The sequence below is a fragment of the Paramormyrops kingsleyae genome, chromosome 7 (genome assembly GCF_048594095.1).
Source record: "Paramormyrops kingsleyae isolate MSU_618 chromosome 7, PKINGS_0.4, whole genome shotgun sequence".
NCBI lineage: Eukaryota > Metazoa > Chordata > Actinopteri > Osteoglossiformes > Mormyridae > Paramormyrops > Paramormyrops kingsleyae.
This window is the reverse complement of record NC_132803.1, coordinates 13,448,725-13,474,982: the sequence shown is the minus strand read 5'-3', so window position 1 is coordinate 13,474,982 and position 26,258 is coordinate 13,448,725. Positions and strand designations below refer to the sequence as shown.

At 43.3% G+C, this 26,258-nt stretch overlaps 2 protein-coding genes across 4 annotated transcripts; one reads left to right on the top strand and one right to left on the bottom strand.

Moving 5' to 3' along the window:
* Positions 1–67: 67 nt before the first annotated feature.
* Positions 68–4,753, bottom strand: tmed2 (transmembrane p24 trafficking protein 2). 2 transcript variants are annotated; one of them, XM_023808322.2, is made up of 5 exons: positions 3,808–4,753; positions 2,541–2,733; positions 2,245–2,265; positions 1,458–1,565; positions 68–1,331 (listed from the first exon to the last, which is right to left on the bottom strand). In XM_023808322.2, exons 1-5 carry the CDS (start codon positions 3,985–3,987, stop codon positions 1,207–1,209), a joined length of 627 nt encoding a protein of 208 aa, XP_023664090.1. In that variant the 5' UTR covers positions 3,988–4,753; the 3' UTR covers positions 68–1,206. The 2 variants fall into 2 exon arrangements, with proteins under 2 accessions (XP_023664090.1, XP_023664091.1); XM_023808323.2 differs by lacking the exon at positions 2,245–2,265 and having other exon boundaries at positions 3,808–4,750.
* A 41-nt stretch (positions 4,754–4,794) lies between these two features.
* Positions 4,795–22,498, top strand: ptpn11a (protein tyrosine phosphatase non-receptor type 11a). 2 transcript variants are annotated; one of them, XM_072714339.1, is made up of 16 exons: positions 4,795–5,108; positions 5,629–5,751; positions 8,419–8,613; positions 8,778–8,970; positions 9,152–9,271; positions 9,818–9,931; positions 13,649–13,745; positions 14,087–14,166; positions 14,499–14,657; positions 15,815–15,946; positions 17,496–17,650; positions 18,307–18,374; positions 18,517–18,668; positions 18,849–18,961; positions 19,076–19,172; positions 20,234–22,498. In XM_072714339.1, exons 1-15 carry the CDS (start codon positions 5,095–5,097, stop codon positions 19,143–19,145), a joined length of 1,785 nt encoding a protein of 594 aa, XP_072570440.1. In that variant the 5' UTR covers positions 4,795–5,094; the 3' UTR covers positions 19,146–19,172; positions 20,234–22,498. The 2 variants fall into 2 exon arrangements, with proteins under 2 accessions (XP_072570440.1, XP_072570441.1); XM_072714340.1 differs by having other exon boundaries at positions 19,076–19,176.
* Positions 22,499–26,258: the final 3,760 nt, after the last annotated feature.

Genomic DNA, 26,258 nt, shown 5'->3' with positions numbered 1-26,258 from the left:
CATTAATCTACAATATGAACTGCACATAATTGAACTATGCTTCACACAATCAATAAAAAGACAAAACTTTAAGAATGGTGTGTTTTTATTTATTAAACCTGGATCATATTCAACACCCATCAGCATCTGAACTCTGCCACAGTTCAATCATGATGACGTTTTGCACTGCAATCCTCATAGGAGCCACAATCCCATCCACAGCCTACTGAAATTTGTAAACCAAAGAAAGAAAGGCCATTGACCGCAAATATCTGTTCCAAAAAAGAAATTAAATATACAAAATTGTATCTCTGATTTGCTGAATGATCCAAAAAAAAAAAAAAAAGGTACAAGTAAGTATTTTACACCAGTCACTACCATAATTCACTCCCTTAACTTACTGTAACCTCAACATCAAATTTAAATCTCCTGTTTCACGTACATAAACAATGCAATGTGTGCCTTGGAAATGTTGTGGGAGGGATAAATCCTAAAGCCATTTGCTGGACAGACAGCTACCAGAAACATCCATATTAACTTAATATCCATTTAAACAGTTCATACGGAAGAAATACATCACATCTTCATTTGCTTCACCTTTGCTGCTGTACGGCTCCTGTGTTTAAAATGGACAGGGTAGAAAACATCTGACACTTGGACAAGTTCTGGCTTTTATACTAAGACAGTAACAGTTAGGAAGTTGAGTTCACCAAGATATACAAGCCTGAATCTGCCCCCCCCAGCTGAACGTATGCTGACTGTCATCCCCGGGAGGCTCCAGTGTAACTGCGACATAGTTTACACATGATGCTTAATAACATGAACTAAAGCGAAACTGCCCATTTCACACTGGTTACTGCAGAAAATAAAATCCCAGAATAAAATCAAAGTGATTACAATCATCCTTTATATTCTATAGATCACAGCTCTGAAAACTTCAGAGTTGACAACTCCCAGAAGTGTGCGTGTGGAATCCAAAACAAAACACCATACTACAACAGTAAAATTAAAAAAAAAATTTAAAAAAAAAGCTATAATCAATCCATTCATCTTCCAATCCCATATCTGGGACAGGATAGTGGGGAAAAGCTATAATGAAGATCATAACTAGGGGGGTGGGGGGGCACATTTATGTAGACCTGGTCTCCTGACATCCAATCCAATGCTGAAGCCGACAGTGTGAGCAGACTTTTGGTACTTCAAATGGTGGACCGCACAGGGCCTATCCTACACCACTCTCCGCACTTCGAAGAACCGCTTAAGGTAGTATATCTGTCCGAGCGTCATGGCAACAAGGACAAGCGCCTCGAAGAACGACCACAGAACCACCCTGCTGTTGGTGTTGTCATTGACTGGAGGGAAGGAGAAGCAGAGTGTCAAACATCAACAACAAAAACAGACGTTATCAACCTCACAGGACAGTTAGTGCCTTTAATCCGGAAAACACATCCTACGCCGGACAGCTTCCCAGTACTTACTTGCTCTGTGTATTCGCTCCCGGACCTCCATGTACTCCTGTTCGTGTTTGACCGCCGTCATGGCAACTGCCAGCTCATTGATCATCTCCTCCAGCTTGTTCTGGTGTGCTGGTGACACAGAGGAGAAGGGAGATCCCAGTGAGGACTGAAGACCATTCATCCCCCAGCACTGAGCAAAAATGAGCTGTGTGCAGTTATGTCCCAAAGTCTGTTAACCTCAACTCCCCATTTAATTGCAGATAAATGACAAATCCTGCGAAATAGTTTGAAACGAGCGACACAAAATGGCTTGAAGCAAAGATGAGAGCAACAATATTTATGTTCATGGCAAAATTCTACATAAGACCCAACACTTTAACATGCACCAGTATTATGTCAAAAAGCACATTCATACAAGTGCATACAAATCTCACAGGTGTCGGTAACAGCTCTGCAGTGAAGGATTAGCCAAAAACTCGTCGAGCAGAAAAGACAATGGGGCAAAACAGCAGTTTGCAACAAAGCAAGGCGCCACCATTTACTTACATTACACCCACAAACAAGCAGTCAGAATAGGGCGCACCGAGTTCCAAACGATCAAGATTCATACATCCATATCTCATTAGTATAGCATCACAACTGAGCACTGTGACTTAAAATGTTACACTAATTTTCTTGAATTCACAGCAAAATGTTTTTTATTTTTTAACTCAAAGTGGAGGCGAGTGCATTCTGCACAGTAGACCAGGGGCACGCCCGCGAACACATATATACACCCAACCAGTGCTTCATGCTGTCTAGAACATACCATCCCAGCTTTCACCATCGCCTGAAAGGAGTGAATTTGAACAGAATGAAAGGATGGAGGGATTAAAGGAGAAAACACTGGCACTGGGTTCAGAAATTGGCTTGACAGGATGCACACATAAACACAACAAGCATAAAGACCAAAAACCTGGAAATACAAAAATCTCAACTTGCCAGCACACTATCTGAAAACAAATAGCATGTGATGCTTACAGACAGATTAAAAGGGCAAATCACATGGTCTGACCTGTGACTCTGTAACCCCGTCTCCCCAAGACTCCGACTCCACCCACTGACCTTCTGTCTCCATGTCCTGACCCTTGGGGGCCTCTCCAATATCAATGGTGAACATGACGATCTTGGGAGTCATGGTGGACATCTTATTGCTGAAGCAGAACTTGTATGTGCCATCCATGTGGGCTGCCACAGAGTACTTGCCACTCGACTCCCGGTCTCCTTTATAAATCTGTTTGCTATCAGGCCCTGTAATCTGAAATTTCAGACGATGGAAACATTAACCCATTATAAATAAATGGCTCATTTACATTCATGCCAACAGCTCACATCAATTTAAGAAGCCTGTCTTCTGAATTCTAGGGCAGTTTTCTGCAGGGATGCATGCTGCACAAGACCTATATTAAACCCTGCACTGGGAATTTTAGCCCAAAAAATCCCCTGCATTCAGCTCCAAACAGAGGAGCACCTCCATACAAAAGGCACCATAAAATAAGCCTTGCATGATTCATTATATCTTTATAATGAATGACAGAAAATACATAAGATTCAAGAAATGACAGCTAATATAACTTCAACTAACTGCTGCTCATTTAATGAGTTGAAACCCAACCATAGTTTGAAAATGTATGGGGCCATGTCAAGAGAGAGTTGACTCTAGTGCAGACCTAGAAATGGGAATGTATGTGATCCTGTATGAAGGCAGGATGACAAGATTACAGGACGACTATCAAGATCAGGTGAGCAAAACAAGGCTAGACAGACAACAAACGAGTCCAGACGCTTTTAAGGCACCTCATATTGTCGGGTACTCCTAAGATATATACATCCAGAAGTCCTTAGACCGGCCACACACATTCCGTTCGGATGTCACATTCAACAGGTCTACAGGTACTGGCCTGGAACCGGGCGGCGTATGGGTATTTGCGTTGTCCGCCAATCATGGTGATGGTGTGGCACTACTTTATTTCACAAAATTAGACTCCACCTCATTTTCCATATATTCAAGTCAGCAGCAGACCACCACACGAGCATCAGGTTAATAGCATTAGAATACCGGCGGTTATTGCGAAGATGCGAAAAAAGGAGACGAAATTCCATGTTGAGTAGCAATCACCAACTGCAAAAGCCTTGGAACAGCTGTCCCAGAACAGTGGCAAGTAATACGTCTACCATAATACGACAGGTGTGCAGAAGCACTCAGTTCATTTTAACGTATATAATACTTAATGAACCTTCATAACCAGAGTGTCCTCGTACTGCCGACTAGGTTTTAGAGAAATAATTTAGCGCCAATGCGAGGCCTTAGATCTAGTCTTCCGGGCCTCACCTCCACATCGATGTCCAGGAAGCCCCCCTCTGCAACTTCAAACATCAAGCCCATTTTGGTTCCCGAATTGACCCGTTCGAAGAAGCACTCCTCCGCATGAGCGTCTATACTGACGAAGTAGCCAGAGGCCGTGGCGGACAGAAAGCCCACAAGGACGAGGGACTCCGCCAGGGTGAACATCGTCGTCTCTGGAGCGGATGGCAGCTCGACCACCCTTATTTCCGTTGCGCGTTAGCGCGTAGAGTACAAAAAGGGAGCTATGGGGCGAAAGCGTAAGGGAAACAAAACCCTAAACGACACCGCTGTACAAAAGTGGAGTTTACGGTTCTCTGTGTTACAAGCAGGCAGTAAGAACGTACAGCTTGGCCACAACTGCCACGTAAAGTATTAAACGAGTCGCGACGAGGGACAAACTACACTGTCCACTCTTCTCCGATGGAGTGAATGTTCCGAATGCGGTGCACTGTCGCCACCTATTGTTCAGGAGGACGAACGCGGTAAACACGGTCCATCGCATAAATCACTATCAGTGTCACCAAACACTGAAATTTCATTCATGCATTGTGACTTTTGAAAAACACGAAACGGCAATTGTGTGTATTATAAGAGTTTGCAGGGCTTAACTTTTCTGAAACGCTCATCAATTCTGCCTGAAAGAACAACGAATCGCAAATTTTAGGAAGACTTTTAGCTCTAGAAAACTTGGGGGCGCGGGTGGTTGAGAGGGACAGTGCTACTGCAAAACATTTCACGCCGACATCTTCCTCCGACGAAACAATCTTGCATTCGCATGACACCGTCACGCTTAATTGTAGCCCTTTGCTGGCAATAATGTCTTCCCTTCAACTGACATACTGTTTGCTTTCAAATCGCGTGACAACGCGTCTAACCATATTATTATCCTTCTGAAGTACGCAACCGCAATACATCCCCAAGGTTTTAAAGTCCTACTGCCTGGGTTGTACTGCGCATGTCAAACATCCAAGTTCCGCTTCTGGCGCACGTTTGATGACGTAACACCATCGGCAGCCAGTACATTCTGTCGCGCAGAGGCCTGGGGACTTTTTTTTGTTTGTTTTTTTATGTTTTGAAAAAATATCTGCATCTCAGCTACGTCAGTGTTTGCCTTGACTGAGGCCATATGTTTATGAGGCATTGCGTTTGGTCTGCGGACGGCCGAGCGGTGTAGCCGGAGGCTGACTTTGGTATTTGGGTAGCACGCCAGCTGGACTCGGAGGCTAGAAGCCTTTGGGGAGGGGGGACAAATCAAAATAGTAAAGGCGAAAGATGACATCTCGAAGGTACGGTTCGACTGGAAACGACGTTGCCGAGGTCCACTTGGGCTGTCTGCACAGACAGACCTGAATGAGTTTTCGGCTCTCTTGATTTTTGGAGAAGAAAGGGGGCGTTGTTAGATTATAGTCTGTTAGAACCCTTTGCATCATAAGTTATCAACTTCCTCGCTGGTTAAAATTTGATAGCTGCTGGGGTTAGCGCTTAACTCTGCATATTTAATTTCTGCTCAGCTATTCTCGGTTATATAGAGATTTATATAACCCGTTAAACGTCAGTTAGCGAGGAGTTTCCAAATACCCGCCTGCGTCTTGCACTCATTGCTTTTTATTGCACAACATCTGGTTCCGCAGATGGCCGATCTTCAGCTAAAGCGTGTCAACGAGCAGTTCCTAATTAACTTACTAATGGGTTAAAACGAACTCGTTAGCTAAAACGGGATAGCAGTACTAACCCCCAGGTCGTTATTATTCAGGCTGATGTGTGACGTATTGGTTCCGTGATTTGACCTGTGAATCGATAACGCAGGTGGTTCCATCCGAACATCACCGGTGTGGAGGCGGAGAACCTTCTGCTAACCCGCGGAGTGGATGGCAGCTTCCTGGCGCGACCCAGTAAGAGCAACCCCGGAGACTTCACTTTATCTGTCAGGTGAGGTCTCTCCACAGCCGACTTTAGCAAAGTGCACATGGCAGATATGGGCAGCAGGTGGCACTGTGATTGAGGAACTGGACTTGCAGTCCTGATATTTATTTAGTATGTACCTAAATAAATATTAACCCGCATTACATCACTAAATGATCGATTTTTCATTTTTCAAAGATTACTCGAATACAATTAAATTTAGTAGCTGCCTTCATAATGACATAACATACAGAATGCAAATACATATTTACATGTAAATAAGTACTGGACAAAACAGCATTTAGTAGCTGCCTCTGTAATGACATAGTATTAACATTTATAAAGAATAGGAATATAGAATTCTTAGAGAAATATTTTAATAAAGAAATTGTACACATTTCATTGTAATGTAAGTATATCAATTGATAGTAACAGTAAGAGTAATAATGATGATTGTTAAAAAATAAAATGGTAGTAATGAATATAACAATGGACAGTAAGAAGTATTATTTTAGTGCCCATTTAAATGGCTGAAAGAGGTCTTTGAAACCTCGAGATTGAGGCTGATTTCAGATGAGCTGCAGCCTACAGCTGCTTCCTCGGGTTTGTCTTGGTTAACAAAGGCGCAGTTTGAATAGTTACTGGAATTGCATCCTGCCTATGCTGGAAATGGAAGCTTGTTAACATTACTGTCAGCTTTGAGGTCGTCTTTCATGGTTGAGGTTACTTTCTGCATTGGGAGTAACTGTCTTATGTAGAAATTTCAGCATCACTGCCTTGATGGAAGGGTCAAGTCAAATCAAATCACCTTTATTGCTTCCTATCAGCAGTGCAGTACTTTTATATAAATTCAAATTGTACATAAAACAACTGTAGAACAGTATACATTTTACATATGCACAAAGGAAACTGTATAATACATGATACAATACAATATAAATTCAATACACCATAGAGCAGACAGACAGACTGTAGTTGTAACACAGTACAGTTTAGTACACCAGAGACATTCCCTAGTGCAGTGGGGAGTGGGGGTGGTGACCTGGAGGGTGCCTGATATCAGTTGGAGTTCAGCATCTTTGTGACTTGGTGGAAGAAACTGTTACAGAGCCTGCTGGTCTGACTCTTGATGCTGCGGTACCACCTGCCTGATGGCAGCAGGGTGAGCAGAGTGTGGCTGGGCTCCCTGATGGTCTTTGTGGCTTTCCTCCTGCACCGCCTGCTGTAGGTGGCCTGCAGGGGGCAGTAGCAGGGTGAGCAGAGTATGGCTGGGCTCCCTGATGATTTCCTCCAGCACTGCCTGGTGTAAGTGGTTTGCAGGGGTGGTAGTTCCCCTCGGATGACCTGTTCAGCAGAAGGCACCACCCTCTGCAGTGCTTTGTGGTTGAGGGCAGTGCAGCTTCTGTACCAGGCGGTGATGCATCTGATTAGGAGGCACTGAATAGCACATCTATAAAATGTCCTAAGGATGAGGGAGAACATTTCCTGGAGTATTTGCTTGCTGTCTTTTTGCCATAAGCGCCTTTGCTTAACTCTTCAGTTATCTTCAGGCTACTGCACTCCCCAGATTACGATGGTCCATGTTATGATATTTCGACTTCACGATGGGTATGATTGTTCAATGAATTATTTGATATATTCACACTTTATTATGAGAGAGGCTTTATATTAATGATTTTGCCCAACTCTAGGCTAATGTAGTTGTTCTAAGCATGTTTAAGGTAAGGTAGGCTAGGCTAGGCTATGATGTTTCTTAGGTTAAGTGTACTGTATTAAAATGCATTTTTGCCTTTCGATATTTTCACCTTACGATTTAGCAATGATTAGCAATGGTTTACCAGAACGTAACCCCATAGCAACCCAGGGACTGTCTGTACATTAATTTGTCAGTCTTTTGAACTCCCACAGTAAATTTCCTTCGTCTTGTGAATTTCAAGTGTTTGGCCTCTTTCTGGTACCCGTCCGAGGCCTCCGTCTTGCTGCCTGCTGAAAAGCTGGCTGACGGTGACATTTTCTTTAGTGTCACTACAGAATCATCACTCTTTGTGAATATATTAAAAGTTGCGCTGTTTTTGTGTCATCATAGTATGTGCTTAGTTGGATAACATGTATCGTCCCTGACTAATGAAAAATTCTCCAATATCTCCAAAAATCCATTACATGAGGAATGTGAAAAAATGCATTTCCTCAGAGACTGCTTTACAAAATATACCTAAAACACCATAAGGAGATGCCCTTAGTACCACAAAGAGAAACCATCGGCCTTCAGTGAAGGCTTAATGTTTGTGAATTATTGTCAGCGGAGCAAATGGTCAGTGTCAGCAAGATGCAGACTAATTTCTTATTATATTCACAATTAATGATGTTAATTAGCTACCAAATTTAAGTTGTTAAAATTTGTGCTGTAAAGTAATCAATACAAATTACCTTAATGAATACAGATGTTAACTAGTACAAACATAAATGATTGCTAAGTAGATGACTTCATAAAACATTTTTCATTAGTTAATTGGATGTCAAATGCTATCAGTAGACAGGAGAATGGATATTTTCCACCTACAGTAAAAAAAAGTCTTCAAAAAGCAGACATGCGTGTTTTTTATTGGACAATGACGTGTATTATTTGTTTTTCCTGTCAGCCCAAGGGTCAGAAGTATGAATTTCTTTGTTTCTTGATGCACCTCCTATCCTCAGACGTAATGGATCGGTCACCCATATCAAGATCCAGAACACTGGGGACTACTATGACCTTTATGGGGGGGAGAAGTTTGCCACACTGGCAGAGCTGGTCCAGTACTACATGGAGCACCACGGGCAGCTGAAGGAGAAGAACGGTGATGTCATCGAGCTGAAGTACCCGCTGAACTGCGCTGACCCCACGTCCGAGAGGTGCGGGCTAAACAGCCATGTCATCATGGTGGAAATCTGGCTCTGCTTCTCAATGAATTTTAGATCAGATCCCATTGTGAGCTAAAGACCTGAAGCTGAGGTTGGGGTCGGGCTGCACGAGTGTTAGGTGGAAACCCCAAACCTGACCATTCATGCCCTTCCAGATGGTTTCATGGTCACCTCTCGGGCCGTGAGGCAGAGAAGCTGCTGACGGAGAAGGGAAAGAATGGAAGCTTCCTGGTGCGGGAGAGCCAGAGCCACCCGGGCGACTTTGTGCTGTCCGTCCGCACTGGCGACGACAAGACGGACAGCAGCGACAGCAAGCCCAAGGTCACCCACGTCATGATTCGCTGCCAGGTACCTTCACTGGACCAATTGGTGAGGTGTGGGGGCAGGGATGCCTTAATGTGGCAGACTGATTGGTGAATGGCCCCGTCTGCTTTTAAGGGATTGGTGCCTTGGGTTGTGGACCAGCTATGTAAGAAGGTGGGACCTCAGGTTTGGTCTCAGTTTGCCAAGTGCCCTGTCTGTCCCGCAGCACGACATGAAATACGACGTCGGAGGCGGGGAGAAGTTTGACTCCCTCACGGACCTGGTGGAACATTACAAGAAGAACCCCATGGTGGAAACGCTGGGCACCGTTCTTCAGCTTAAACAGGTAGCCGAAAGCTGGGGTCTTAAACGACACTCACGGATACGCACTAATGACACACACACACATTCTCCAGCAAACATTACACAGATATGACAGATACGATTTACTGTTAACAGAAATACACAAATACACATATTAGTTTGCACTATTTAAAGTACGGTGTGCATGCCGCATAATTAGTCCTACAGACCATCCCTGCAGTGTCATATTGATGTTGGCCAATTGTGGGCAGTGGGTGGGATCTGAACAAGTCTGCCTCAGGGACCCTGCAGAGGTGGTGCACCGAAACGGTGATCACTGTGGTGATTACAGCTTAAACGATGTCTTACTGCTAAAATGAGAACGATTCCAAAAATCTCGTCTGAGGTATATGACCTTAAGACCCAGGTGTCTTGGGAGGGGCCATTCATTGTTTGATATAAGCATTATTTTTAAGTTTAAGAACATGCTTTGTGTTCCACTAGCTGATATGTATTTTAAAGCCACTGAAGAGTAACTCTCCCCCCCCCCCCCCCCGTGTGTGTGTCTGTCTGTGTCGACCCTACCAAGCCCCTGAACACAACCCGCATCAACGCAGCAGAGATCGAGAGCCGCGTGAGGGAGCTCAGTAAGCTGGCAGAGGCCACTGATAAGGTGAAGCAGGGTTTCTGGGAGGAGTTTGAGGTAAGAACCCTGTTACCATTGATGATAGTATAAACCACCGATGATAAGGACACATTGTGAGGTTGATGTGCATCACTGTGGTGACTTACAGAGGTGGGTAGAGTAGCCAAAATCTGTACTCAAGTAAAATAATTGTTATTTAAATATAATAATTCAAGTAGGAGTAAAGGTGTCCAACAATCTCACTAGCTGAGTAAGTAAAATAAGTTTTTATTAAAAAAAAAACTACTTGAGTAGCAAAGTGCTTTGCGAAATCTGAATTTATTAACAAACTGTACAGGAATAGGACTGCCAAATCAACAGAACAGGCAAAGAACAAAATCAAAAATTAAAATATGGTCTCCCAATAAAACAATGAAATGTAAAATGTACAGATAAAAGACAATGTGTTATGGGAAGTGACTTCAGATACAGGAAAACAGCAGCACAGACAGCTCGTGTGGGAGGTTTCATTGGCCAGCAGCCCGTACTGTAGCGTGAATGTGGAAGACGGGGCTAGAAGCAGGAATATGGAGAGGAAAGCATAGTAAACGGGCAGGGAAAACTCATTAGCCATCAGCAACATCACAATGTCTGAAATTTAGATTAGATTAGATTAGATAGTACTTTATTAATCCCTCAGGAAGGTTCCTCCGGGAAATTTAGTAAATTTTAAGTGGTTCTTTGTTTAAATAAGTTTTATTAGTCATTTTTCTTTTAATCTCAGATCTTTGGACTAACATCTTTCAGAAGAAAAAAAAAATAAATATGTTGCCTAAATTTAGTAATACAGACACTCCTCTCAGTCCTCTGCTACTACGAAGAGGACTGTAAGTCCAAATTGTGTTCATTCTAGGGATGGCGAAAACTAAAAAATTTCTTGACCGACCACCGAGCCTCAGTAGCCGGTTGAAACCGGTTAACCGATTAGTTTAAAATATGGTATGCTATTTGAAATAACAGCCATTTCGAGCCGCGCCTGCAATTTCGCAACTCTGTCGCATCTCTCTGCCGCTCTGCCTCCCGCACACACACACACACACTGCCACTCACGTCACTTTTTTAAAATCCCCTACAGCGCGAAACATGAGTCCCGCAAACGCGGCGCCGAAGAGCTTGTTGTATGTAATCGTAGGACAAATGGCTCCTTAGTTTCAAATGGTTTGGGTACAAGGTGATCGCTTTGAAAATAAAGGCGTTTGTCTAGGTTAGAAGCTCATTTGAAACATTGCCACGGCTCATTTAAGAAAATGACAGCTCCGAAGAGACGCCGCTTTAGTTGAGGTAGAAATGGTCCCACACACTACTTTTCTTTGCACGCTTCATCCTGTCGTCTGCCCTGGCTCTAACCTCGAGTGTTTTAGCCTGTTGCCTTTACTTTTCGCAAACCTTGTGAGCGCGCGAACCCAAACGCTGTGACCTCGCGCCAAATGTTTTTATTGGTTTATTAAGTACAAACAGGCGAGTTATGAAAAATTGAGTGTGAGGGATAATTTGTTCACTTAACACAAAAAGATGAGGAATGAGATGGCTAACTGTAGTAGCGTATAGTCCACTGTCTATAATAGCCTAATTTAGATATCACTTTTTTTTTTAACCGACTACCGACAACTTTGACCGGTTAACGTTGATACGGTCAACCACCGGTCAAACGGTCATCGGTTAACATCCCTAGTTCATTCGGCTCCCGTTTCTTGTCCGCAACATGAATTTTTTTTTTCTGCGTGCCCGTTCTGCCTAGTACGACTGGCCACTACTCCCGCCGTGCAGCAGCGTAGCGTGCGTACTCCCAGCATCCTAGTTCTTTGTACTTGTGTATACCCTTAAAATGATGTTGAATAACGACTTACGAACATTTCAGGTTACGAACGGCCGTTCGGAACGTAACTCATTCGTAAGTAGAGGAGCGTCTGTACTTCATGTTCTTCAAAAGCGTCAATTAAAAGCTTTCCTTCTCATTTACTCGGCAGTATGGTAGAAGGAAGACGGTGCAGGCCGGATGAGGGTGCAGATGTAGAGCGAAAGCATCATTTGTGTGAAAGCACTTCACATTAAAAGTCAATGAAAATGCAGACTGCAGAAAATGCAGTATTAAAAGGAGATGCGATGCAAATACATCTTAAAAGAAAACATTCAGGTTCACCCAGTAATGTGAGGTTAGCTGCCGTTTAGCTTCTGAGTAGCCTAATCTGTCTTTGTCATCACTTTGACTTAAATCGTTTTGTTTAATTTACTTTCTACGATTCCTGTATGTCAGGATAATCATTGCTAAAGTGAAGATTAGACTCGTCACATAGCTGCATCATCTTACATAATGTGTTACACAATAACCATGTAAGATGATTTTTTTTTTGTAAGCTTAGTGCTGAATAATACTGGAAAAAGTTCCCATTGCGATATTTGAAGTTTTTGCATTATTTAGGAGAAATTAACTATATAGCCAAATAGAGCTAATCTACCAACAGTGTCTGTCAGATTAGTTGGTAGTTTTGCTGTGAGTTGTGCAGACACAAAGAAGTGGAATACAAAATATTTCCATACAGCAGAAGACTAATCTCTTTTCGTGAGCAGTTCTTGTTCGCTTTTGTCCTTTTTACTCTTTTGCTTAATTTCTCACCAACACACCACACGGTCTACGTTCGAGTCCAACAGAAAGGACGAAAATGATTATGATCCCCTCGAAAAACAGATGCAGCACTCATGCAAAAGCAGCGGAGACAAATATAAACTGATTTTTGAACATATACTAGATAATCTTGCGGTCCTTGCGATTTGATAATTGCATGTGCAGGAAATGCCGTGTCAATATTAACATGACACATCGTGTGGCGCCTCCTGCTGCAGTGGTGCACTGGTTATCGCTGTCACTGGCTCACTGCACACTGCAGCTTTGTGTGTGTGGGGTTTGCATCTTCACCCTGTGTGTGCAGAAATTTTTGGTGGATCCTCTGGGTTCCTTCCTTGAATCAGATGCCTGAATTGACCATGTGCACCCTGCAGTGGTGATTTGGGTCCTGCCTTGCACCAATCATGGTTTTTTTTTTTAAAGAATTTCTGTTTTGTCCAATATATGAAATAAATGCCCTACATGGTAAAAAAAAAAAAAAAACCATTAACCACACACATCTGGAAGTGAAGTATTTTTTAAAAAAGTTTTATTAACTGAAAATAGTGACTGTGTTTTGTGTAGCATCATCTGAATTTGTGAGTAAAGTTTGCGATTCAGAATAACCTTATTGATTTGGTGGTAAATTAAATAAATTGGTCCTTACTATATAACATATCCCAAACTAAACCATGGGTTAACATTGTTTTCCATATCTGTGCTGAGTTAGTATTTGCTGTTAATTAAATTGAGTTATTCTTACTGTAGACTGAGTAGACTTCTTTGTTGGGCAGAATCTCGACATTCCCTCCCGTTAAAGATGAAAGCCGAACCGCATGACATTCATGCTTAGTTTGGATTATCTTTCATACTGTAATCCAGCAAAATTGATCTTGGGCGCAGTTTGTGCCGAAGACGGCTGCGGGTCGTGGTTTGAGCTGAAATGTTTTGGGGGGAAAACATGATGTTAATGGCATGGCTGAATGCCCCTGGTGAGACAGACTCATGTCAATGGTGTCATCAAAAGGCAAGAGATGCGGGAGAAAGGAGCGAGTAGCAAGATGGATGCAGGCAAATGTAACGGACTAAATGGAGTAAATCTGCTGCATTACTGCCCCTGCCCCCTCCCACAGACTCTTCAGCAGCAGGAATGCAAGCTTCTCTACAGCCGCAAGGAGGGACAGCGACCTGAGAACAAGAACAAGAACCGATACAAGAACATCCTTCCCTGTGAGCCTGCCCATTATGATGTCACATGATGTCGCATCTCCCTCATGCTTGCACGGTTCACTGACAGTTCAGCACTTTCATATGTAGCTAAGTTTGTACTTAATTGTGGTTCAGGAGTTCTCCAGGTATTCCTCAACAGGTGTTGGATTCCGGAGCCTTTTAATCACTCGTATAGCTGTTTGGATCGTCAGATCTCTTGTTCTCAGAAATGTTTTTTTGTATTTGCTGTGGTATCATCCAGAGTAGGACTTCATTAACCTACATAGAGAGAATTAGAGAAGCTGCCCTGTATGATCTCAGCCTCTGGCAGTAATTAATAACAGCCTGCCTCTCTCACACAGTTGACCACACCCGCGTGGTGCTCAACGATGGAGACTCAAACGAGCCTGGGTCAGACTACATCAACGCCAACATCATTATGGTAATAAGTGACATCGATGGGTCATGTGCACACATGCTACCTTGCAGTATCGAAGTATTCAAAGTGCTTTATTTCACCCTTTCATAACTTTCATTCAGATGATCCTGCTAATTTACTTCAGAGAACAGAGTATGAATTATAAGTCCCTGTTTATTGTATGCAAATAGAAGTGTTATGAGCAAAATTATCATCAGTGGGCCGCATCCTTCTCACTGCATTTGTAACAGACTACACCCAGTCACACCCCTGAGAATTCACACCCCTGTGAAGTCACACCTGAGAATTCTGTGTGAGGCCTTGTGGTGAATTAGATTTGTTTTTCCTCCCCACAGCCCGAACTGGAGTCAAAATGCAACAACACCAAAGTGAAAAAGAACTACATCGCCACACAGGGCTGCCTCCAGAACACCGTCAGTGATTTCTGGAGGATGGTTTTCCAGGAAAACTCTCGTGTCATTGTTATGACTACCAAGGAGGTGGAGCGAGGCAAGGTGCAGACTCCCTGCCCCAAGTACTTTAGTGCTATTAGTAAGGAATGTTTATGGAACAGGCAGATGGACTATTCCATGTTCTCTGCAAGAACATCTGGAAAGATGGGCTGTTTCTCAACATGCATACTTCACTGTATTGTCTTCTCCTGTACCGGTCTTACCTCGTCTTCTGCTGCCAAACACCAGTTCCAATATTAAGAACAGAAATACGGAGGATGGTGAACACCCCAAATGTTATTCTTGCCCCGCCCCAAATATCAAGGATTGCAGTTGCATCCTCACCAAACGAGACCAATCCCATGATTCATTGCACCCAAAGTACATTCTTGGGAGGCAAGATAGCAAGATTGGTCTTGCCAAGACCACAAGTACGATCTTTGCGTTCTTGGTACTGGGAAACACCCTTGCATTGACTGAGGAAATGATCTCTATACAGGGTGGTCCACATCAAAGCAGCCTGGGATTGTAACAATTGGAATTGACATGTGGGGCTACTTTTTTTGGCCACCCTGTATTTGGCAAATGCTTCTGTCCAAACTGATGAACAAATCAGGCAGATAGTACTTCACAAGCATACAACTGTCCCAGAGCCAGCGTAGCTACAGGTGCTGTTAAGCTGAGCTTCCAATGAGTGACCTGTAACGAGTACCAGGTAGTAAGGGCAACAAGACATACAAAGACTGCTTAAAACCTCACAGTTGTGATCAGACATACCATAGACTTCATTTAGAGCAGGGGTCTCAAACTCCAGTCCTGGGGGGCCGGAGCCCTGTGTAACTTAGCTCTTTCCCTGTTCCACCACAAATGATTCAGCTCAAGAGCTGTGTGGTAATTAGCACAAGGAGTTGAATCAGGTGTGTTAAATGTTAAATTTTGGGTGAACCAAAAACCGTGTAGGGCTCCGGCCCTCCAGGACTGGAGTTTGAGACCCCTGATTTAGAGGGTGTAAAATACAATTAACAGTCAAGATAGAACCTAGTATGACACAGTGTAATGTGCAATAGCTTAGAACAGCGTCTTTACACAAAGAAGTATGTGTAGCATTCAGCGTGAGGTAGCTGTGACCTATATGGGACCTTTAGGATGCTCCTAGACAGGGTCAAAGGTCACGGCGAAGCAGTACCTCCACAGGAAATGAGCTGGTTTGTTTTCTGCAGAGCAAGTGTGTGAAGTACTGGCCAGAAGTGTCAGCCCTGAAGGAATATGGCGCCATGCGGGTCCGCAACGTCAAAGAGAGCTCCGCCCACGATTACATCCTGCGGGAGCTGAAGCTGTCCAAGGTCGGCCAGGTCAGTGTGGCTGGGAAGTGGGGGTGTAAATCATTGACCCCAAGGTGATTCTATTTGATTACAGTTATTTAGGGAACAGCTCAATGGATCGGAAATCTTAAATTTCTACCACTATTCAGTTGGTTTAGTCAATTTTATTTTGATAAACTAAAATCAAATCTTTAATTTCATTAGAAAAAGAAAATCACAAATATGACCATATGAACTTAACTACACACTGCTAATTGAATACAAAATGGTAGAATCTCAGAATATTCATTTTTATTGCTGTTATTTTAATTGGATAATAAGTATAAATTGCATTGTAAAGGGAGTGCCAGACTGTCAAAAAGGCCAGCTTCTGAACTGTCCAGAAAAGAACAAACACATAAAGGAAGTGCCGTCTGATTGGCCGCTTTCACTGAGGCTAACTATTGACGCATCAGTGTGGAAACTGGCCTCTGGTGAAACTTGCCAAGCCTGCCAGCACAGATTAGCAGATTGATGTCAGAATTATCTTATCTTATCTAGCTCTGATTTAAAGGAACCCAAGGATTCAGCTTGCACTACGTTATCAGGAAGACTATTCCATACTCTGACTACACGCTGTGTAAAGAAGTGCTTCCTTAAATCCAGTTTGAAATGTTCTCCCGCTAATTTCCACCTCCCGCTAATTTCCACTAAGAAATATACAAACGAGAGGAGGCCATTCGGCCCATCGAGCTCGCAATTTAGTGATCAGTGATCATTGTTGATACAACACAGCACACAGTGCACAACAACAAAATGTGTCCTCTGCATTTAACCCATATGTGACATCATGACATAGCAGGGGGCAGCTAATTCAGCGCCCGGGGGGCAGTGCTTGGGGGCGGTACCTTGCTCAGGGTACCTCAGTGGTGCCTTGCTGGTCGGGGATTCGAACCAGAGATCTTTCAATTACAAGTGCGCTTCCCTAACCATTAAGCCACCACTGCCCATGTTACATTTTTTATTTTATTTTGTGGAAAAACGAAAGATCGATCAGTTGGCCAGGCTTATTAATGAATTCTAAACATGTAGTGCGCCTGTACTTTGAGACCTCTTGTGAGTGGTGTATGAGCCAACAAAATTCTTGTTGTCCAATGCAGTCATCTCCATTATTTCGGTGGTTGTCTTCAGCTCTGCTGCTGCTAACTTTGAATACTGAAATCTAAAAATTGGACTGATGCCGATGAAGTAGGCATATCTTTAAGGAGCATTTTGGCGACCATAATCTATTTTCACGTTACAGATCAATGTAATTGAATCGCCATCTTAATAATCAATTCGTCACAATACATCGATGCATCTTTACACCTCGACTGGGAAGCAAAGGTCGTTTGGGGCAGCGTAGAATTTCACTTTAAAGGGGAGGTATATCTGCTACTGACTCACCCTGTCTCCACCCCTCTTTAACCTTTTCAGCCTTGCCAGTAGATCACTGGTCTTATGTGTCTCCAGTAGCTCTCAGGCATTAGGTCTGTAGAGAGGGTTTCAAGATCAGCTGTTCACTTTTGCTGGCCAATAAACAAATGGTTCCACATTTCAGGGGAATACAGAGCGGACCGTTTGGCAGTACCACTTTCGGGCCTGGCCGGACCACGGTGTGCCTACCGATCCCGGCGGCGTGCTTGACTTCTTGGAGGAGGTCAACCTGAAGCAGGAGAGCATCCTGGAGGCGGGACCTATTGTGGTTCACTGCAGGCAAGAGACCCCATCCCTCTTCCAGCAGATCTGCTGCGTAGAACACGAGCTTTGTGTTTGAAGTGGGTGCTCGATTTCCTGTGACAAGAAATAGCTTCATCTGGCTGGCGGTAATAGCAAAAATGTTTCGCCATTTTCGAAAACTCAGCAGGCATCTGACTTCCGCTGGCATGGATCGATCTGCATCTCCAGCTGGCTCCTCTCTGAAGAGCCCGGTCCTCAAGATCAATTGCACACAGGCCTCGTTTCTTTGTGGGCCGAGGAGCAGGGGGTGGAAGTTAATGACTGTGTAGACGTAACTGGTGGGGTATTTCCCTCTTACAGAGGGCATGTCTCACATCTGTCCATTGTGCTGGGTCGATGTTTTGAGACGCTAATCACTGATGCCAGGCACCTATGGAAGGAGAGTAAAACTTTGACAATGATTTGTGGCGCAAAGTAAATTCTCTAAAATACTGTTAAAATCACAGCATTGCAGTTACTCTGTAGGACCTTAACTTGCCAGGTAAAACAGCATCACAAACGTGTGATTAACAAGCATGATGGCTTTCCGGTCATCTTAATGTCAGAGCCACCTTTTCTTAGAGTGTGTTTGCATTTATTGAGTCATAGCTTTGGTTTTTGACACCTCCTGTTAACCCTTTGTGTGTATGCAGTGCCGGAATCGGACGGACGGGGACGTTTATCGTGATAGACATCCTCATTGATGTCATTCGGGAGAAAGGTGTGTGTGGGCCTGACGACCGCTGCTCAGAGTGTCTGCCAAGCTTCAGCTCAGCAGAACCTCAGATCCATGCTTGGGTGTTTTCCTACTCTCACTAATGTAAATGTGATGGTTGCATAATGAGAGCACATGCACCCCCTAGGGGTGGACTGTGACATCGACGTGCCCAAGACCATACAGATGGTGCGCTCGCAGCGGTCAGGGATGGTGCAGACAGAGGCTCAGTACCGCTTCATCTATATGGCCGTGCAGCACTACATTGAGACACTGCAGCGACGCATCGAGGAAGAGCAGGTCAGCCCAGCCCAGCCCGCATGCTCACCTGGGGCCACCATCATCTATAAAGACTCTATTAAAGGGCAGTGGGTTCCCTGAGTATTTTCATTCAACATTACTGTTAATGCAAAAGCTCCTGAAACAAAACACGAGGGCCCTGGTTTTGAAGCCGACTAACCCTCCCCCCTGCTTCTGCAGAAGAGCAAGATCAAAGGTCGTGAGTACACCAACATTAAGTACTCTCTGTCTGACCTGACGGCCGGAGACCAGAGCCCCTATCCCCCCTGCACGCCCACCCCAACCTGTGCAGAGTAAGTTCCTCTAACATCTCCAGAAATGCAAGAAAATAAATATTGCAGTGTGCCAAGATGCCGGGATCCAGTCAAATTGGGTAACCGCCCCGCCCCCCCCACCCCCACCCACAGGATGCGCGACGACAGCTCTCGCGTCTACGAGAACGTGGGACTCATGCAACAGCACAAGACCTACAGATGAGGCCCCCCCAGCCCCAGCTGCCCCATTGTAGGTAGAAGGCCCTTCTACATTTTAACCTTTCTTTTATGTGCCTAGAGCTCATTGGAGTTCTTCTTACACAAAAATGTTCTGAGGGCAGAATGAAAAATGATTGGTTCAGAGAGAGAGCCAATCAGACTGTAGCGGAGGTGGGTCCAAACAACTAGAAGAAGCGGGACCAACCAGTCAGATATCTTGGTCCCACCTCCACTAGTTGCTTCGACCTACCTCCTCTACAATCTGATTGGTTATCTTTCTGAACCAATCATTTTTCATTCTGCCATGGGACATTTTTGTGTGCATAAAACTCCCACAAGATTGTCTAGACCAGTGGTGTCAAACTCCAGTCCTGGGGGGCCGGAGCCCTGTGTAGCTTAATTCTTTCCCTGTTCCACCACAAAGGATTCAACTAAAGAGCTGTGTGGTAATTAGCACAAGGAGTTGAATCAGGTGTGTTAAATGCGGGGAAACCCAAAAATGCGTAGGGCTCCGGCCCCCCAGGACTGGAGTTTGACACCCCTGGTCTAGACAAAGTGTGATGGCTGCTAGTGCTTCTGAGTCACTGCACATACGACCTGCTGTACTGTATTTTGCATAACGTCATGCCGTCTATTTTCCAGCTTAACCAAACCAGTATGCGCAAGTTCATATAGGACTTAATGGGGATTTCCCACTTCCTATCCTGAGCAGCTTCCAGCCTGTTCGCCCTTTAATTCTCATGTTGTAGGATTTCATTTTCATTTCCGTAATATTTGCCTTTTCTTCAAATTAAACTGTCTTGGTCATCTGGATGGTTAATCACCTTATCCCTTGGCTTAATTCTTATAACGAATTGATTTTAAATAGTAAAATGGTAAGGCAGATAAATACAGACATGTTAATCTATCTGTGATCGTTCTCTCCAGCTAATCTTATAGAATTGATGTTAAACAATATCAGTAAATGAAAGGAATACCTTGTATTGCACTTTTTTTCCCTGAAGATTGTAATTTGACTTCTGCTAGCTATCATTTCGATCTTGCTGACACGCTGCTTTCTTCTGTCTTGTTTCTCTTGCTTTTCCTCTTCAGGAAGCATTTGTTTTCCTTTTTCGTTATTTTTATTTTTATTTTTTTTGCAATTTTCTCCGCGCTGTGGCTGAGTTTCAGAGATGCAGTCCTGACCAATGGGAGCCCTGCACCCTTTTCCCTCCGCCATTCAAGCTCCACGTTGAAAATGGTTCCAGTAGCACCATGTCCCAAGACTCGGAACCTGATGTTGAGATCCCGCGCCCCAGAAAGACTCGTTTGTGAGATCAGATTTGCTCCCAAGCTGCAGTTCTCACTTTGTCGCACAAGAGGCAGCTGTTTCTGACTTCTGGTTCATCTGGGCTGTTCTATGCTTTGTTCTGTCGTTTTTGTTTTTGTAACTTTTGCCAAAGGATTATGGTCAAAATTTGCAGATAAGCTACCAGGAAGCTTTCTTCCTCTGCTAGATTTGCAACTTCACCAAGCCGAAAATTCATCTGCCTCAGTTATAGCTATTTGCGAACTTTATTTGAAGAAGGGATCTGTAGAATATTTGAAAGGGATATTTTTCCACATTTAGCATTAACATGGGTTAGTTTGGTCATCTGTATTCTGTTACTGAATGGGGAACCTTCTGACTTTTCATAACTTCATGTTGTCTAGATATGGCCCCCACCGGCGTGAGGGTATGTGATGTTCTTGCCCTTTCAAGGGCAGGAAGTGGGCCCCAGTTAGACGTGAATAATTAATTGCGGTGTCCTGCCATCCTGTCCAGCCTTGACGCGGCGGATGCTCTGGTTTGGCATCAATAGCATGGTCAGCCCTTCCCGAAGGCGGTGCCCAAGCTGACCTGGACTCTTGTTCCCATTCCCAGCATCAGTTGCTAGCTTAGCCATAACCCCCTTCATTTCTCCCTTCTGACTTTAGCGGTATAATGCTAAAGCTGTATACCTGTTTCGTGTTTGTATCTCCTGCTCTTAGAAGATCCACGCAAAATTTAATTTCAGAACACTCTTCAATAGCAATAGCACATTCATGTGTGAGGATGGCTGTCTTTGGTGGGGGGTTGGGCAGACCAATGAGGCTGGCATCCTGTCCCCTTTTGTGACTTGAATGACCCTTGATTACATTCTGCTTCACCACCAAGAACTAAATGCTTAACGTTGACTACAGTATTTTATGTGTGCCCTGCCGGCACCTGAACTTTAGTGGGTTTTATTTCAGTTTATCATCACTGTCGTTATTGAATCTCCACAACATTTCAGGTATGTAATTTGATTCCTCTCACTGTCTGCCACTTAAGCCCCCCCACCTTGCCATTTATAAAAATGCCTAAACAATGAATGTCCAGGCACTGTATCCTCGTAGTGCTTAGGCTGTAGGTTTGTGACCATTAGGAGATGTCAGTTCTCGGATTTCGGCTTCTCGCCGACCGGTCCGCCTGTAAAGGCCGGATCTGAGATTTGGTCTGGCCTCCACACTCTGCTTGTCCCAGCAAACGCACCATAGTGTGGTGTCTCCCTGTGCGAAGGGGCCAAGTGTCCCAATCTCCTGAGTCTATACAGGCACTTTTCTCTGTGTGTTTCCTTGGAGGTGTGAGTGGGGCTGGATCTTGTGTGGGTTTGGGTAGGTGGGTGGGTGTGTGTGTCATGGGCAGGGTAGTGTCTAGGTGTCTGATGGGGGCATTTTGTATCCAGCGTACTGTAATGTGTGTGTGTGTGTGTGTGTGTGTGTGTGTGTGTGTGTTGCACAATAAATGGAGCGCAGTTCAGTGTACTGAGGTGCACTCTGGTGTGTGTTTGTGTATGTCTGTGTGTGCGTGTCTGTGTGTTTGTGTGTGTGTATTTGTGTGTGTGTGTGTCTGAACACTGCTGTCCAACTCTGTTCCTTGATGCCTTGTCCTCCCATCTTTGCCCAGAGCCTTGATTATGTAAAGACTTTGCAATCTACGTTTCACCAACACACAGGCCATTTAATGTGTGTGTGTTTGAGTGAACTTCAGATTTTATTTTTGAATTCTTGCTCTGGATGCATCGCCAAGAAACAAGTCTTAACACTTAATGTGAATTTTATCATGAATAATGAAAGCAAATGGAAAATGAACTCAATACAGACTATATTTTTTAACTTGTATATTGTACAATAATATCTTGTAGAGGAGAACATACTCACTTAGCATATCTAATTGCCAATAAAGCATTACTGTATGTTTAATCCCGCCTTCTGTGAGCAGCAGCCAATCTGGTTTATTGTGTTGTATGTCAACCAATGCAAGTAACCTCTGGTATCTGTTCCTTGATAACAATAAAATAATTTTTAAAATCCCAAGTTTTTAAAAAAATCTTTGTTCAGTTTGGAATGTTGGTGCCTTGGTTTTCTGAACTGCACATATGTGTTTGTATATATGTATATTTGGTATAAGGTGAAAAGGATTACAACAAATTTGATATATGCACTATTTTTTTCTTTTAATCAACTGAATTCTGAATCATTGTAGACCAGGGGTGGTTGACATTATCCTCAGAGAGCCAGTGTGTATGCGGGTTTTTGGGATAACCTGTAGGTCAGCTGTTCAAACCCAGGTGTGAGGACTCTTCAGTGAATCAGTCCTCTAATTAGTAATCTAATCAGGGAGATGCAGCGAAAACCCGCACACACACCGGCCCTTTCTGGATAAGATTGGCCACCTCTGATGTAGACAATAAGTTCTAATGTCACACTAATTTGTGTTGGAATTCTAAAGTCCACAAATACATTTTGTAAACAGTAAAATGGATAATTAGTGTAAAAACTAGATGAAAGGGAACTGATTAAACTAGATAATCAGGGAAAATGATGCAAGTTTGGAAGTTGACCGTAAGTTTGCCCTGTATCATAAACCATATAGACAATTCAAGGGTTAAATGAAATCTGGAATTATGGGGAAGCCTGGGCTTGTTTTATTACAGAAACAGCAAACCATCCAGGAAGCGGGTGATGTTTCGTGTGTGTGTGTGTGTGTGTGTGTGCGCGCGTGCGCATGTGCGCATGTGCGAGTGAGTTTTTTTTTTTTTCCCTTCTTTCCCATCATTAGTTTCAGCCTTTCTGAAAGATCCCAGGCATTCTGGGACATGATTGATTCAGCAGTACGCTACCGTGTATGTGTCTGCACATTTGCTCCTGTTTTAGTTTTCCCTCAGTATGCATGGCTTACCATTCCCAGTATGATTTCATGTGGAATATTATTGTGAAAATGTCAAGCATTGCTTTTGTAATCGATCTGCAGCTTCGATATTTGACTTTCTTTGTGTTGTGGCCCTCTGTTTGAGAAGATATGGTCCACTGAACATGCTTGGGGGTTTGATGACACAAGGAAGTGTGAGAAACGCCCAAGTCCTTGAGAGGTGGTACAGCTGTGCGGTGTTCAAGCAGCAGAGAGAGAATAGGAACTGTGAAAATGGTGCCATGGTCACCACCTTGTTCATTCTCTCAATGGTCCTCTACTGTTTCCCTTCTTCATTGTCTTCAGGATGCAGCCACCAGGAACTGATTTCCCTCTGGATATTCGTCCACCGTACTGTGTGGAAACCTGCTGCTGTTGAATCCAAGCAATCTCCTTAAAATACACACTACATGAATACAAAATGCACAAAATACAGTATAATGCAAACACCAACATTCTGGCAAACAGATGTTGGGCCGATAACAGTGTCACAAGGAGATCCTTTGGTTAAGGCAGAAAGGAACTGCTGACATTTCCAGTCAAGGGAGATCATGGAGTTTCTTCTGTGTTCTATACATCCTTCTCAAGACTAAATAAATAACCCTTCTCCCTGGCCAACTGGTAATAGTCATCTGGCACTCTAGTGTCATACGTCATCAATAATAATGATTCTGGTTAACTGACAGGAAGCAGCGAGTAGTTAGAGGCACAATGTCACAGTGGGCCTGCGTTCATAGTGGGGTACCGCAGGGTTCAATTTTAGGACCACTATAGTTCCTAATTTACATTAATGATATTGACACCAATACATACAGTAAACTGGATAAATTTGCAGACAACACCAAGGTGGGCGGTGTAGCAGATACTGATCTAGCAGCAGAGAGGCTACAACAGGATCTGGATTTAATTAGTGACTGGGCTGATACTTGGTAGATGAAATTTAACACAGATAAATGTAAGGTAATCCATGCAGGGAGCAGAAATATAAAGTACAGATATTTTATGGGTTCCACTGAAATAAAGGTAGCTGATTACGAGAAAGATCTTGGTGTGTATGTTGATGCTTCCATGTCCCACTCTTGCCAGTGTGGGGAAGCAATAAAAAAGGCCAATAGAATGTTGGGTTATATCTCTAGGTGTGTGGAGTTTAAGTTAAGGGAGGTGATGTTACATTTATATAATTCCTTGGTAAGACCCCACCTAGAATATTGTGTGCAGGTTTGGTTTTAGTTGGTTTTAGTTATTCATAATTTGATTTAACAGTCCCACAACAGAAGTACACTTTTTCACCACCCACAGTGATAATGAAGTCCAGAAAACCTGAAAGGAGACAATATGACTAACATAAATTCAAGGTTGTTTATTGTCATTCTGAAATATGGGGGCAGCATGTTAGGGAACGAAATTAGGTACTGAGATCCCGAGCACTGCAGTTTAAAAGAAACATTCACTTCTAGAAAAAGTAAAAAAATAATTATAAACGATTTGAATAGTAATAAACACAACAATGGTAGTTGTATGAGTATTCATGTAAATACATTTATTGCACATGGAAAGGGGCCCATAGTGACATCTGTTATTGCATGAGAAAAGATTTGTAGTGTTTGGCAGAGTTTGTAAGTCTGATGTCTTCTAGAAAGAAGCTGTTTCTCGGCCTGGTTGTTCAGACCCTGATACTGCACAGCCTTCTTCCTGAGTGCGGGGAGGGGGGGGGGGGGGGGGCTGTTACGAGTCCTTCATGATACTGGCAGGCCTCTTACTCTGCTGTTCAAACTTTTGGAGAACGTTTAGCTCTGAAAATTTATGTTCTCTATGAAAATTCATTTCTATTCATCAAAAGAATTGCAAAATTAATAGAAAATAAAGTCCAGACATTGATAGTGTTAGAAATAAAGATTTCTGCTTGAAATAACTATGCTTCCAACTTTTGTCATTTATGCATAGGACAAGCAGGTACAGATAGATATTAATAGGAACAGTGCCATAAGCGAACATTTTAAAAGCATTTCTATACCGGTGGGTGCAAGTTTTCTTTTTTTTTAACCCCCCCTGAGAAGGTTAACGTTTGCATTGAGATGCTATCCTCCGGATACTGAAGTAGCCAAAACAGGGCCAGTTTTATCGCTTTGATAAACAGCACAATGATTTTCAGCTGTGCTAACATAGGCCTAATTGCACAAGGGATTTCTAATGATGAATTAGGTTTTTAACATGATGATTTCAGTTGTGCTATTGAAACACGGGAGTGATGGTTGCTGAAAATGGGCCAAGTATAGATCGCTGCAGCCGGGTGCCGAGTGGGAGGGGCAATGTCGAGTAGGAGGGGGTTTATCACGAAGGACAGAAAGGTATCAATTAATTTTAATAGTTATAACATTTTGAAAACTTTGAAAATCCCGAATGTCGAATCACACTCCATTTACTGCTAACTGTGGTTGAATAATGAGTCACCGACATATGTCACTGAAAGATAAATGTCGTAACTATGTTAACTTTCGTCGGTAATCCATTCATCCATCAAATTTCTGTACCGCTTGGATAAATTGATAGTTTATATACTTTTTCTCCACATATCACGCGTTTCATGTTGTTTGTGCTGTTAGCTAACCTAGCAGAAATTACTAGTTGGTGAATATAAGTTCGCGCTACAGTAACTTATTATACAGTGATATTAACGTATACCACGCTAGTAATAGGCCTATAATTCGGCTAATGTTTGAATGTTGACACATTCCAGACCAACGTACTGTAACCCCTAAAAGAGTAACTGAATTATGGTGCAAATTCATTGCGGTATACTGAAGCGGCATTTATAAAAAGACTGCACTGTTAAAGCGCTTAAAACTTGCTGAGATATTTATTGGGGTGGTAATAAAATATTTCAAA